The sequence below is a fragment of the Chanodichthys erythropterus genome, chromosome 13, assembly GCF_024489055.1.
Source record: "Chanodichthys erythropterus isolate Z2021 chromosome 13, ASM2448905v1, whole genome shotgun sequence".
In the NCBI taxonomy this organism is placed as follows: domain Eukaryota; kingdom Metazoa; phylum Chordata; class Actinopteri; order Cypriniformes; family Xenocyprididae; genus Chanodichthys; species Chanodichthys erythropterus.
In genome coordinates, this window is record NC_090233.1 from 17734909 (window position 1) to 17748248 (window position 13340).

The window sequence follows — 13340 nt, forward strand, 5'->3', positions numbered from 1 at the left end:
GCTATTTGAATTACTTTTTGTCAAAGTTTAGCATTTTTTGTACTGAAAAAAATCGGTTTTCCAATAATATCATCAATAATGTAACCCACAGAGACCCCACGTAGAAACTGGACAAAATCCATTCTCAAAATCAGAAACAATGCACAACACACATAGACAGAAATGAAGTGGCACACTTCCAAAACTGCAAAAAAACATCCCCAATACAAAATGGACATGCTCACACACGCGCGCGCGCACACACACAAAAATAAAAAAATATTTATTTTATTATTTTTATTATAAAATTATTTAAAAACTGATTTCGCCCTGCACAAAAAAACTTTGACAAAGTAATTTTTTATTGTTATAATTGTGATTTCATAGCATATAGATATGAATCCAACAGAAAAAACTTGTGAAAAGATGTCTTTTTAGCTATTCAAATAGCACATAGCAAATAGTGGAGCTCTGCAGCCATCTACTGGTAAAAGTGATAATTTTTTTACTTTTAAAACTGCATTTTCCAAAAGATGGGCAAAAATCTTACACTAAACCATGTCAAATTATCCATGTTATCCACATGAAAGTTAGAAATCTGGGCCTTTTATAAAGTGAATTTTACATAAAAAGCTGTTCATGCATGAAAACCTATTTCAAATTTTTTTTACATTTATTTATATAAATTTAAAAGATATCACAAATCCTCCAAAAACTGCACAGATGTTGAGAAAAAACATTAATAAACAGAGTAAAATTACATTGGTTTTTAAAAAATATATTATATTGTTACAAAATTACATTTTGTTGCCCGGGGTCTTTTTTTTTTACACTAACATAAAAACAAGGTATCACTCCAATTTTTTTTAATTTGTAGATCTTAAAAGTGTTAACCACCGTACAAAGTCTCATGCCATTTGGACAAAGATAACTTTTTTTTTTTTTTTTTTTGAGCAAACATCATTTGCGGGTCAAAAAGACCCCGAAGACTGCACAGAAGATTTTGTTTTGGATTTAAGTCAAGTCACCTTTATTTATATAGTGCTTTATACAATACAGATTGTTTCAAAGAAACTTTACAGTGATTGCATCATTGAAGCGTTATTTTCCAAACAGAATTCAACTCTGCTGTAAAGCAACTCTAAAAAGACAACAGTAAACAGTCATTCAGTTGAACTCAGTTCAGTGTTGATCGATTTTGGTTCAATAATTGTGTAAAGTACATCAAATATGAAATGAGTTCAATTCAGCTATAAAGAAGCTCTGCAAAAAACAGTGATGTCATCATCCAGCTCAGTTCAGTTCTCATCCAATAGTGTCAATGCATGTCAGATCAATAATATTGCTGAATATTAAGTGTCCCTGATTAAACAAGCCAGAGCCGACATTAGAAAGGAACCCAAACTCCATCAGGTGGCAGAAATGGAGGGGGCAAAAAAAATAGAACTGAATTAAGGTATTTTCATACAGATTAAAACATAACACATTGTAGGTCAACACCCAAAAATGAAACTTGTCTTCATTTACTTCCAAACATAAACCTAAACTTTTAACTTTGAAAATGAAATTAAGATATTTTTGATAACTGCTCTTTATTTATGTCCCTCCATTGAAAGTCCACACAACCAAAACTTTTACAAAGTACAAAAAGCCAGCGTAAAAGTAATCCATATGAATTGAGCGGTTTAATTTAAAACTTCTTAAGGGATACAATCACTTTACAGGATGAACAAACCTCTCAATATAGCACAGTTGAGCTGCCTTACATTGACTTCTATGCATGTGCGTTGAGGTTTATATTTGAATAAAAGCCTAAAACGTTCATCATATGAAGCGATCTATCATCTAACCCTTTCGGAAAGCCTTCAGAAAAGGAACCGGTTTCATTATTAGTTGACCTTTATTATCAAACTGATGTCCAAAAAAGGTCATATGAACCCTTTACAATAACACTATATTGAAGTATGAAAACATGCTTCATACTTCATAATTATGTAATATTAGAAATGTAAATGTATATGATATTGCTGTAACGGACAAAAAACCTTATTGCTTATTATGTGATTCAAGCCACAAGATTCAAAAGTAGAATAAAATGCTTTCTAAATAATCACACGCTGCTCTTTCATCTGTTTAAATTAAAATCTCAGTGCTCCAGTTTTCTATGTCTTGTCATGTTGTTCTCCACTCCATTGCTGTCATCATGAGTGCTAGAACAGAAATCAGCACCATCACTAACAATGTTACTATGCAATGTAACTATTTTACCAAATATTATATCCGTCGTCTTCAGTAAATCTAAATCATATGAACTGATCTGAAAATATACTTACAGTTTGTTGGTTTGTTCAGAGTAGATATCATTCCCTACAAAAGATCATTTTTAAAAATTTTCATTAGTTACAGTTTTACATATATATGAACAATTATTTCTGACATACAGTATTCCTCTTAATCAGTGAAGTATTACTGTACCTCCTGCAGAAGAATTATGTTGCGGCTTGTTGCATTTTTCCCAAAGCAAAATCAGTGTGACCAGGACAATGACTTCCACCACTATGGCCATGAAGGGTTTGAGAGGCTCAGTGTACGACATGACCTTCAGCTCTACATAAGACTCACTGGGTTTGATATCAAACTCAGCACTGCAGATGTACTTTCCAGAATCTTCCTCGGTCAGATTCAGTACAGTCAGTTTTGTTTTATTTCCATTAATAAGGATCTTATAGTTCAGAGGGTTTGCAGTGACATTGATGAGCACCTGTGAAGAGAAAAATATTGATATGAACAGTGCTGTTATTGTTAACTAAAGCTTAAACTACAACTAAAAATCATTTTCAGTAACTGAAATAAAGATTAAATAAAATATAAATATTAAATGAAAACGTCAAAATGTTGAAATTAAAGCTTGCAGTCCGCAACTTTTTTCTGTTTACAAAAATTATATAATGAGAATATACAACATGAATCCATTTTCCAAACCGTGTTTTTGTCTTATCCTGAATCATTATGGTACACTTATAATAAGTGTTTATGTTGGGACTATTTCAGACCAGACTGGTAGGACTCGCCGCAGAGTATCACAGTAACTGCGTGACTCTCCATAGGAGACATACACGAGAAAAGTAGCTCCGGCTAGAATGTTCCTCCGCAAGACGCATGCAGTTCTGTTTATTAACCGCTAGAGGGCCAAAAATCGAAGACAGCAGCTTTAACGTGAACTGAAATTAATAAATGCTTTAGAAGTATTTTTTCATTGTAAGTTAACTCATGTAGTTAATTAATATTAACAAATTAAACCTTGTCTTGTTGTAAAGTGTTGCCAAACGTTCGAAGTACTAAAATTACTAAAAATGAAATAAAAATAAAGCTAAACAGAAATATAAAAAATGTGATCTTGGACCACAAAACCAGTCAGATTGTTTTTTTTTTTTAAATATATTTATGCATCATCTGAAAGCTGAATAAATAAGCTTTCCATTGTTATATGGTTATCCTATTGTTGGGATAGGACAATATTTGGCAGAGATACAATTATTTGAAAATCTGGAATCTGAGGGTGCAAAAAAAAAAAAAATCAAAATATTGAGAAAATCACCTTTAAAGTTGTCCAAATGAAGTCCTTAGCAATGCATATCCACTCACAAAAATGTATTTTTGATATATTTACGGTAGGAAATTTACAAAATACCTTAATGAAACATGATCTTTACTTAATATCATAATGATTTTTGGCATAAAAGAAAAATCGATAATTTTGACTCATGTATTGTTGGCTATTGCTACAAATGTGACTTATGACTGGTTTTGTGGTCCAGGGTCACAAATATTATAGGAAACAAAATATCTAAAACTTAAAATAAACAAAGAAAACACTGTATATGAATAACCCCTTTATTGTGTGGTAAGAATAATCAATGCCATATTCCCCATTTCTGATTCACCTTTTCAGTGTTGTTTGCCTTGTACCAGTTCCATGTGTTTGGTGTGTATTTGAGTTTACACTCGAGTACAACTGAATCTCCAATGTAGCTCACTACTGGCTTGTCTCTTTTTTCTTTCATTACCGGAACTTGAGAAAAAGCACAATACATCAGTTTAACTGCTGAAATCTATAACAATGATAAATGTGTTTATGTCTAACCAATAAAACCATTCCAAGATGTGCATAAAAGGATAAACATACCATCTAAAACAAATGTTACTTGCGCCTCATTTTCTCTGAAGACGCATGAATAATTTCCCAGGTCTCTGGCCTCTATACTGAAACTATGAAGAAGGTTAAACAACTTAGAGCAGTCTGAATCAATACTGAATTGTTAGTTTACTTAAACATTTCTTATTTGCATTATTTTGACATTTAATATAAATGACACATGATTATTTTGTGAAATAGACATCCACTTACGTCCTTTTAAGAATATACTGTTCATTGTTTCTATTTACAGTTTCTTCAGAGTTTTCAATTTCTTGTCCATCTTTAGTCCAATAGCCAGTAATGTACAGGGGGTTATTTGGAATATCAGTTAAGTTACATAAAAGCTCTATATATTGGGGTGTCAGGATTGCAAGCTCTTCAATAATGACTTGACTTTGACCTGTATGCCAAAACATTTGTAGCCCAATCAGCAAAACAAACCTCTTCATTGCAATTTTGTAGAGTAAACTCGGCTATTTTTCATAAAATGGTGACTAGATTTGCATATTAATCATGTATTTTATCATTTGTACACTTTTAAATACATCCGTTGATGTCAAATGCATGCTTGTGTTGGTTAATAAAATATAACAGGGTAAGCGTACCTTTAGATTCAGCTTTTTTGGTTGTAATTACAGGTTCAGACTCTGGGGAAGGGGTTGTTTCTGGAAAAAAAGACATTGTGTCATAATAAATGTTGCACTGAATTTACAATAATAACTCACCATTCTACTAGAGAGAGGCCTAGTCAAGGTTAAATGAGATTTGCTTTACTATAATAAGCCTCAGCTTATTGAATAATTTGAAAAACATTCAGGTATTGTGCAATTATTTGAACATCCCCCAGAAACACTGGAAGCACCAACAGTTAAGACGACTAAATTTCAGATAGCAAGGTCATAATGTCAAAGCTTAAAAATGACATAACACCACCACATAAATGTTACACTACACTAAAAAGCAGATGTGCACAAACCTGTATTCATCCCATTACAGTAGAGAAGTAGTACGATGAGATGCATGACATTAGCCATGGAGAACAGCGCTCTTTCCCTGCAGCTCTGCTGTGTGCGAGGCATCTTTTCTGTTGCGTCTGTTTTAGAAGCAGGTCCCCAGAGACACCAAACCCCCCCTCCCTTTACCCATCCTTACTGCAGCCATGGTGACTTGGCAGGGCTGGTGTACGCTGGCAGCTTCCTGCTTTAAATTAGTCATGAGTGTCAGGAGGTGGCCACAGCTCTGCCCGATCAAATGATAGGAAAGCCTGTAACATCACCCTCTATTGAGATGGAGCAGGCATGTGACAACTGCTGGCACATTACAGTGTTAACAACTTAAAATTCAATCCTCAAATCTGTATTCATAAATGTGGTTGTACTTTCTGTTTAAAACTGTTATATTGTTACCTCATTTAACATTTCTTGGCACATTTAAAGAAGACCTTTGCCTCATGTTGTGTTTCGGGTCATTTTGGCCCAGAGAGGATTTTCTTTTTACAGAAAATGTTAGTTAATGTTATCTCATTGGACTAACACTTACTGACTTCGCTCACACAGGGTATAACTACTTAACTAAGTAATTTTTGTAATTTTTTTGGATGTTTTCCTACTTTGTTACACTTGTGGTGTTCCCTGTCAAAAATAACTGGCCTACAAAAAATAGCTTATAAATCTCGTTATGCTTTATTATCACCAAATATTGGATTCAATCTTTTTGTCATCTTGTTTTCTTTTAATTAGGACAGGTTTTGTATTTATTTTGTAGTGCTCATGGATCTCAGGTTATTTTGGTCGAAAATGACCACCCATTGAAAATTAATGGGGAAGATCGAAAATAAGAGAAACATTTAGTGTTCAAGAGTGTGTTCATCATGTTCATGTTCACATATTTACATGTGTGCTTGAAAAGATAAAGGCCTCGGACCTGTGCAATGCGTGGATACATGCACACTTGCGCTACCATGCGTGCACACACACACACACACACACACGTTCATGTACACAAACAAATTATTTTGAGTATTACAGGCTTTTTCACAGAGATGATGAACTTTATCCTCAAATCAATGAGGCCTACGATCAGTTAGTTTAACCCTTGTGCGGTCTTCATTTGGGAAGTACGCTCAGGGTCTTCGGGGTCTCCACAGACCCCAGGCAACAAAATGCAATTTTGTAACAAAATACTTGTTTGTTTTTTTTAAACAAATGTAATTTTATTCTGTTTATTAATGTTTTTACTCCATGATGATTTATCATAGTTTTTAAATTTATATAAATAAATTAAAAAATATTTTTTAAAATATGTTTTTATACAAAATTTCATTCATGGGGATAACATGAATAATGGTTTAGTGTAAGATTTTTGCCCATCTTTTGAAAAAATGCAGTTATAAAAGTAAAAAAAAAAAACTATCACTTTTACCAGTAGATGACTGCAGAGCTCCACTATTTGCTATGTGTTATTTGACTGATTGAAAGACATCTTTTCACAAGTATTTTTCAGTTGGATTCATATCTAAATATTCTGAAATCACAATTATAACAATAAAGTCTACTTTTTGTCAAAGTTTAGTATTTTTTGTAATGAAAAAAGTCAGTTTTTCAATATTGTTACATTATGATGAGACTCCACTTAGAAAATGGACAAAATTCATCCTCAAAATCAAAATTTTTTTCAGTACAAAAAAATGCTCAACTTTGACAAAAAGTAATTTTTATTGTCTTTTATTGTCATAATTGTGATTTCATAATATTTAGATATAAATCCAACTGAAAAATATCAGTCAAATAACACATAGCAAATAGTGGCTCTGCTGCCGTCTGCTGGTAAAAGTTATATTTTTTTTTTACTTTTAAAACTGCATTTTCCAAAAGATGGGCAAAAATCTTACACTAAACCATGTCAAATTATTCATGTTATCCCCATGAATGAAAGTCAGAAATGTGGGTCTTTTATAAAGTGAATTTTACATAAAAAGCTGTTTTTTATATAAAAAAAATACATATATTTATTTATTTATATAAATTTAAAAGATATGACAAATCCTCCAAAAAAATGCATGAATATGAAGTAAAAACATTAATAAACAGAGTAAACTTACATTTGTTTTTTAAAAAACAATTATTTTGTTACAAAATTACATTTTGTTGCCTGGGGTCTGTGGAGACCCCGAAGACCCTGAGTGTGACCCTTTTTTTACACTAAAATAAAAACAAGATATCACTCCAATTTTTTTTCTTTGTAGATCTAGAAAGTGTTAACAACTGTACAAAGTTTCATGTCATTTGGACAAAGAGAACTTTTTTTTATTTTATTTGAGCAAACGTCGTTTGGGGTCTGTGCAGTCCCCAAAGACCCTATAAGGTTTAAAAAAAAAAAAAAAAAAAAAACTGTCCTAATTGAAAAAAAAAAACAAGTTGACAAAAAGATTGAATGCAATATTTGGTGATAATCTAGCGCTACAAGAAATGTACAAGTACTTTTTCAAAGGCCGGTCATTTTTGACCAGGAACCCCAAAGGATTTTAAACACAGCGTAAGGGTTAAGCATATGGTTCAAACAGAGGAAAATATATCTTACTGTCAGTATTTCATACTTACACTGGAAGCTCAGTAGTTCTGTTATAGGGGGAAAATAATATTTCAAAATATATATTCTGTATTTTTTAACATGTATATTTTGAATGGATCTGGGTTGGAACAAAACATGTTTATAAGTATATAAAATCCCTACTTTCAGTGATGCAATTAAAAATAAAGTAGCGCTTAAAGCTGCTGTCCGTAACTTTTTTTGGTTAAAATTATCCAAAATTAATTAAGTACATAACCAGCCAGTGTTCAAAACTAACTCCTTACCTTAGCCCTATTCACAGCAGTATCCACACCGATGTGGTGACTGACAGCAAACATTAGATTCATCCGTGCTGAGGAGCCGTGCCAATGCACAACCCACATAAAGATCATAATTCCACAAATAACTGCAATTGCAGGTTTCAAACAGAGATGGCGACAAAGAGGCAAAATAAACAGACTGCAGCTTTAAAGGGATAGTTCACCCAAAAATGAAAATTTGATGTTTATCTGCTTACCCCCAGTGCATCCAAGATGTAGGTGACTTTGTTTCTTCAGTAGAACACAAATGATGATTTTTAACTGCAACCGCTGCCGTCTGTCAGTCTTATAATAAGAGTGGACGGGAACTCGAACAATAAGAGTCTAAAACACTCCCATAGACAAATCCAAATTAAACCCTGCGGCTCGTGACGACACATTGATGCCCTAAGACACGAAACGATCGGTTTGTGCGAGAAACCGAACAGTATTTATATAATTATTTACCTCTAAAACACCACTATGTCCAACTGCGTTCAGGGTTCGTTTAGTGCGGTCTGATCGCGCTCTGACAACGGCAGTGATGTCTCGCGCATATGCTTCAATGAGTGTTAGACATCACTTCCGTTGTCAGAGCTCGATCCGACCGCACTAAACGAACTTAAAAATCATAATTTGTGTTCGACTGAAGAAACAAAGTCACCTACATCTTGGATGCGCTGGGGGTAAGCAGATAAACATCAAATTTTCATTTTTGGGTGAACTATCCATATATGTAGTAACAAAACTATTAGAACTTTCAAGACTGCAATCACGATTTTTTCTGAGATGTAAATGGTAATAATAATATAAATGTATTGTTGTTGTAATTGTTATTAATATTTATGATTGCAGGGGCAACTGTAATTATTATTAGTATCATAATTAACAATAATAATAATGTTTTTATTATCGTTATTTTTATTTAACAATCAAATAGTCTGACAAATAGTCTAATTCTTTGTTTTTATATTACACTTCAAGGCTTTGACAAGTTCCAAATGTTGAGCAAATGATTAATTAATCTATTTTCTGACAATGGAAACAGAGGGCTCAGATGAGCTGATGGAATTTGGCAGAAAATTGTTCCTCTTTTTTTGGCCTGGGTCATTGTCAGGATGTTCTTGGTGATGCAACTTGTCTGTAGGGCTCTTGCTCCGAAAAGCCTCTGATTGGATTTACTCTGACAGACCAATCCTAATGCTAGAATGAAGCTTGATTCAGAAAAAATAAAGGAAAGGTATAGTGCATCTTTCTTTTGCGAGGATCATCACTTCACACTCATTGTGATCAGCCAGTTGAAGAAGCAGGAGCATCTAGAAAAATGTCTCATGATGGAATGTCCAGAGAGGAATATGAGGAATATCAGAAGCAGATGGTGGAGGAAAAGTAGGTTTGAAAAAAGAAAAAAAAAAACTTTCTGTGTTAGAAATTAAACTCTTACTGTATTTGTGAGTTTTTTCCATAATGTTATAAACTCATTGAGTATTATTCTCACATAGAATGTGAGTAAGTATTTCTTTTTCTTGATACTCAGATAAGGGTTACTGAGAATTACATTGTTTAAGCTGCATGTGAAAGAAACAGTATCCCATATTTCCCCTATAGGTACCCTGATGCTGTGGTGTTTTCTGATAACACTCTGTTGTTACAGTTCTTCAATGCAACTAGTGTTTTTGCTGTTCATTTTATATTCCTGTTCTCTGTGTTTTTCCCATCATTAAAGGATGGAGAGAGATTCAGAATTTGCTACAAAAAAAGCAGAGAGGGCTTGTTTGAGGACTTGTTTAAGAGACAAATATCGACTCCCAAAGGTGAGAATCCCAGACGCAGATAAAGGAATCTCTCTCAATGATGCTTAAGACAGAACACTACAGGCAACACATTGTTTTTTCATGCAATTGTCAATTTTGAGATTTAGGGCTATATAGATGTTCATAATGTGTTGTTTCAACTAGTGGAAAGACAACATGTCTTTCCCATCCTATGACAGAGCTGAACTACTGAGCATCCAATGTGAGTGTATACACTGAAATACTAACTGTAAGAGAAATAACACCTCTGTATGAACCATGTGCCGACTTAAACACACAAACACACACAAAACATGTAGCTCCTTTAATGTTCAGAAATGTTAAATGAGGTAAAAGTCACAGCATAACAGTGCTGAAGAGAAAGTACAGACTAAACAGAGCTAAAAGTATACTCCAGCACAGACTTACATACACAAAACTTTATTTAACTAAACGTTTTATTCCTCAAAAAATTGTAACATAAAAAATGCAATTCTTAAATGTAATAAATCAACTGAGGATGTATGGTGACATCACTTAGTTAATTTTTTATCCTATTCACCTGAGATGTCTTGCCTTAATTGAGTTATTCCTGTCTCTTACTGATTGTATGCAGCACATTAACTCACGTGATACTTTAACCATTGATGTGATTAAAGTTTCCCTTGCAGATTGTGGCAGGAGATTAAGTCATAAAATAGTAAGACTAAAAGAGTCACTCTGGCTGTATAGGGCTTAACCACCTGCAGTGATTCTCTAAAGTGAGCTTTAAAAGCACTGACCTTATGCACCAGAGAAACAAGCACGCACCCATCTTTAGAATTTTGTGTTTGAAGGGTAGTTTGAATGGTATATTTCTATGGCATACCTGTCAATGAGTAATTAGCTGGTGAAGTGGATTTACTTCATTAGCGAAAGTTATCATGAGCATTGTAATGTTTGAAGCGGATGTCATAACAAATATCAGTAGACTGGAAAGATTATAAAATGAGCGGTTCATTCATAAATCCGTAAGATCTTACCTTCATGCTGTCGAAATACAAACTGGAAGACAGAACACAACGAACACAGCGCTGAAAAGGGGCGGGGCTAAAAAAAATTAGCCACCAATTTACCAAGATTTCATGTTGATTGACATCTGTTGAAATGAAGACTCATTCATAAGAACAGTTATAGCCTACTGGAAATCATCTTTAGAGAAGTTTAACTCCCTAGGGAAAATGTATAAAAATGCCAATTAAGGGAGGTAGCCTATAAGATTTTTTAAATTTAAATGGCCTTTCCAAGTGTATAAATCAGTCTTTTATAATTAGGCTATCTCTGGTTCTTAAAAAGAAAAAGACGGGTGAAGTAAAATAAGAAATATACAATTTGATTTTGTTGTTTTAACTTATTTTAATACTTGTTTGGTCTTATTTCAAATTAAATTAAAGTCCTCTTGAGGCCCTTCTAGTGAGTCTTGCCCCCGGTTGAGAACCACTAATAAAAAATCTATACTTACAGTGATGCAGTTAAAGTAATGTAGTGTTTAAGGTTTAGGCTTTTAACCAGTGTTACCAAATCCGCGGTTTACCAGTGGAATTGGGGTCCTTTTAAATTGTTGCCCAGAATTGATTTTTTTTGCTGATTGAAGGCGTCCCCACCTTATCGGTGTAAAATTTCAATGCTCCAACACCCACCTCCCTGCACCCTCACCCCCCCCAGACCCCCTCTGGAAGTCCGAATTCGGCACTTCGACCCACCCCCTGACAAAGAAAATTGCATTTTCGATTGGCCATTGGGCTAGTTTTTTTGTTGTTGTGCTAACCTGGCAACCCTGCTTTTAACTAAACTTACAAATTTGCAAAGATGTAACCACATATTAAAAATTTAGGGGTTTTATTTTCATATGTGAAAATAATACAAATTATTATTATTAGTATCAGTCTAACAATAACCGCAAGCCATCAGAAGCAACCGCAATTATTATCTAAATATATATATCTTTTGAAATTGGAACCAAATGGTATAATTTTCATTTTTGTCCATTTTTACATAATCCTTAAAATATAAGCAAAGAACAGCTATCAAGATTTCTTTATTAGATTTGATTTACATGCTGATTGTTTTTCCCAGAGCGAACAGGATGAGATTATGATTCAGCAGGCCGGAGATGACATTGACGTGCCAGAAGAACTGATTAAGATGGTGGATGGAGAAGCGCCAGTGGAGGAGGAGGAGGAATCCATCATGGGTCAAATGAAGAACATTCAGAACATGGATATGGGGCAGATCAAAGAAAAGGCTCAGGCTACGTTTGTGGAGATGAAATCCAAGGCTGAGGAGAAGTGCACCGTTATGTAATGTGTAGAAGAGGTTGAAGTTATCTAGTTGTCGAATCCTGACACTCATTTACTTATGCAGTGAAACTATTAATAGTTTCAATAACCTGATGTCGATCACTCTTTAAGAAATCAATGTCATTGTTCAGAAATTAATTTGTGAATTTATTCCTTTCATTTGGTTCTTTTTTTTTTTATCTTAATCTGTTTTGTTGTTGTTTTTTTTGTTCCTTGATCTTCTTTTTCTTTCTTTAAAAAACAAAAAAAAAAAAAAAAAAACGTGATTGACTTAATACTCAGTAATCTTAAATAGCAAAGTCAATGTTATGACTTATGACCAACATCTACATGTTAAAAAATAATCATTATATTTGATTCATGCACTTTTTATTTAAAAATAAAGGTTATTTTTCTAAATAACTGTTTAAAATCCACATGAAAAGGACATGTTTAAATGTAAAGATATGAAGAGATTTTTAACACTAAATACTAAACCACTAAATACTTACAGTTCACAGTATGTTACAATATTTTCTTCACGATAAAATATTTTGAAGGTTCCGTAATAAGTTAGTCACATGAAGGTGCAGACTGAAAACTGTTGGAAATTAGACATGACCACCTGGGATATAATTTTTGCATCACTACCACCACCAAAGGTAAATGCAAAAATAATGCAGTCAATTTATCAATGGATTACTCATAATTGATTTATAGTCTGGACATTAAGATGGGATATGAGACTGTATTTTAACTTTAATGACACCCTTCACCCTTAAAGGAACACTCCACTTTTTTTGAAAATAGGCTCATTTTCCAACTCCCCTAGAGTTAAACAGTTGAGTTTTACCGTTTTCGAATCCATTCAGCCGATCTCCAGTTCTGGCGGTACAACTTTTAGCATAGCTTAGCATAGTTCATTGAATCTGATTAGACCGTTAGCATCGTGCTTAAAAATCACCAAAGAGTTTCGATATTTTTCCTATTTACAACTTGACTCTTCTGTAGTTAAATCGTGTACTAAGACCGACGGAAAATGAAAAGTTGCGATTTTCTAGGCTGATATGGCTAGGAACTATACTCTCATTCAGGCGTAATAATCAAGGAACTTTGCTGCCGTATCATGGCTGCAGCAGGCGCAATGATATTACGCAGCGTCTCTCACAAACGTCTCCATGGT

General features: G+C 33.7%; 2 protein-coding genes across 2 annotated transcripts; one reads left to right on the plus strand and one right to left on the minus strand.

Annotated features, from left to right (window-relative positions):
• Positions 1-991: 991 nt before the first annotated feature.
• Positions 992-5312, minus strand: emb (embigin). The gene is made up of 8 exons (XM_067407545.1): positions 5154-5312; positions 4783-4842; positions 4388-4577; positions 4166-4248; positions 3924-4051; positions 2455-2740; positions 2313-2346; positions 992-2189 (listed from the first exon to the last, which is right to left on the minus strand). The coding sequence occupies exons 1-8, from the start codon at positions 5254-5256 to the stop codon at positions 2126-2128; spliced, it is 948 nt and encodes a 315-aa protein (XP_067263646.1). The 5' UTR covers positions 5257-5312; the 3' UTR covers positions 992-2125.
• A 4058-nt stretch (positions 5313-9370) lies between these two features.
• On the plus strand, positions 9371-12378 carry cplx4b (complexin 4b). Its single transcript, XM_067407906.1, has 3 exons — positions 9371-9435; positions 9773-9860; positions 11955-12378. Exons 1-3 carry the CDS (start codon positions 9371-9373, stop codon positions 12180-12182), a joined length of 381 nt encoding a protein of 126 aa, XP_067264007.1. The 3' UTR covers positions 12183-12378.
• The last annotated feature ends 962 nt before the right edge of the window (positions 12379-13340 follow it).

Excerpts from the sequence above, each read along its gene's own strand:
- emb (XM_067407545.1), bottom strand. The coding sequence starts at position 5,256 with ATGCCTCGCACACAGCAGAGCTGCAGGGAAAGAGCGCTGTTCTCCATG. Across the intron at positions 4,843-5,153 it reads CTGTAATGGGATGAATACAG|AAACAACCCCTTCCCCAGAG; the intron begins GTTTGTGCACAT and ends CTTTTTTTCCAG. Across the intron at positions 4,052-4,165 it reads AGTAACATTTGTTTTAGATG|TTCCGGTAATGAAAGAAAAA; the intron begins GTATGTTTATCC and ends CTTTTTCTCAAG.
- cplx4b (XM_067407906.1), top strand. The coding sequence starts at position 9,371 with ATGTCTCATGATGGAATGTCCAGAGAGGAATATGAGGAATATCAGAAG. Across the intron at positions 9,436-9,772 it reads AAGCAGATGGTGGAGGAAAA|GATGGAGAGAGATTCAGAAT; the intron begins GTAGGTTTGAAA and ends CCATCATTAAAG. Across the intron at positions 9,861-11,954 it reads ACAAATATCGACTCCCAAAG|AGCGAACAGGATGAGATTAT; the intron begins GTGAGAATCCCA and ends TGTTTTTCCCAG.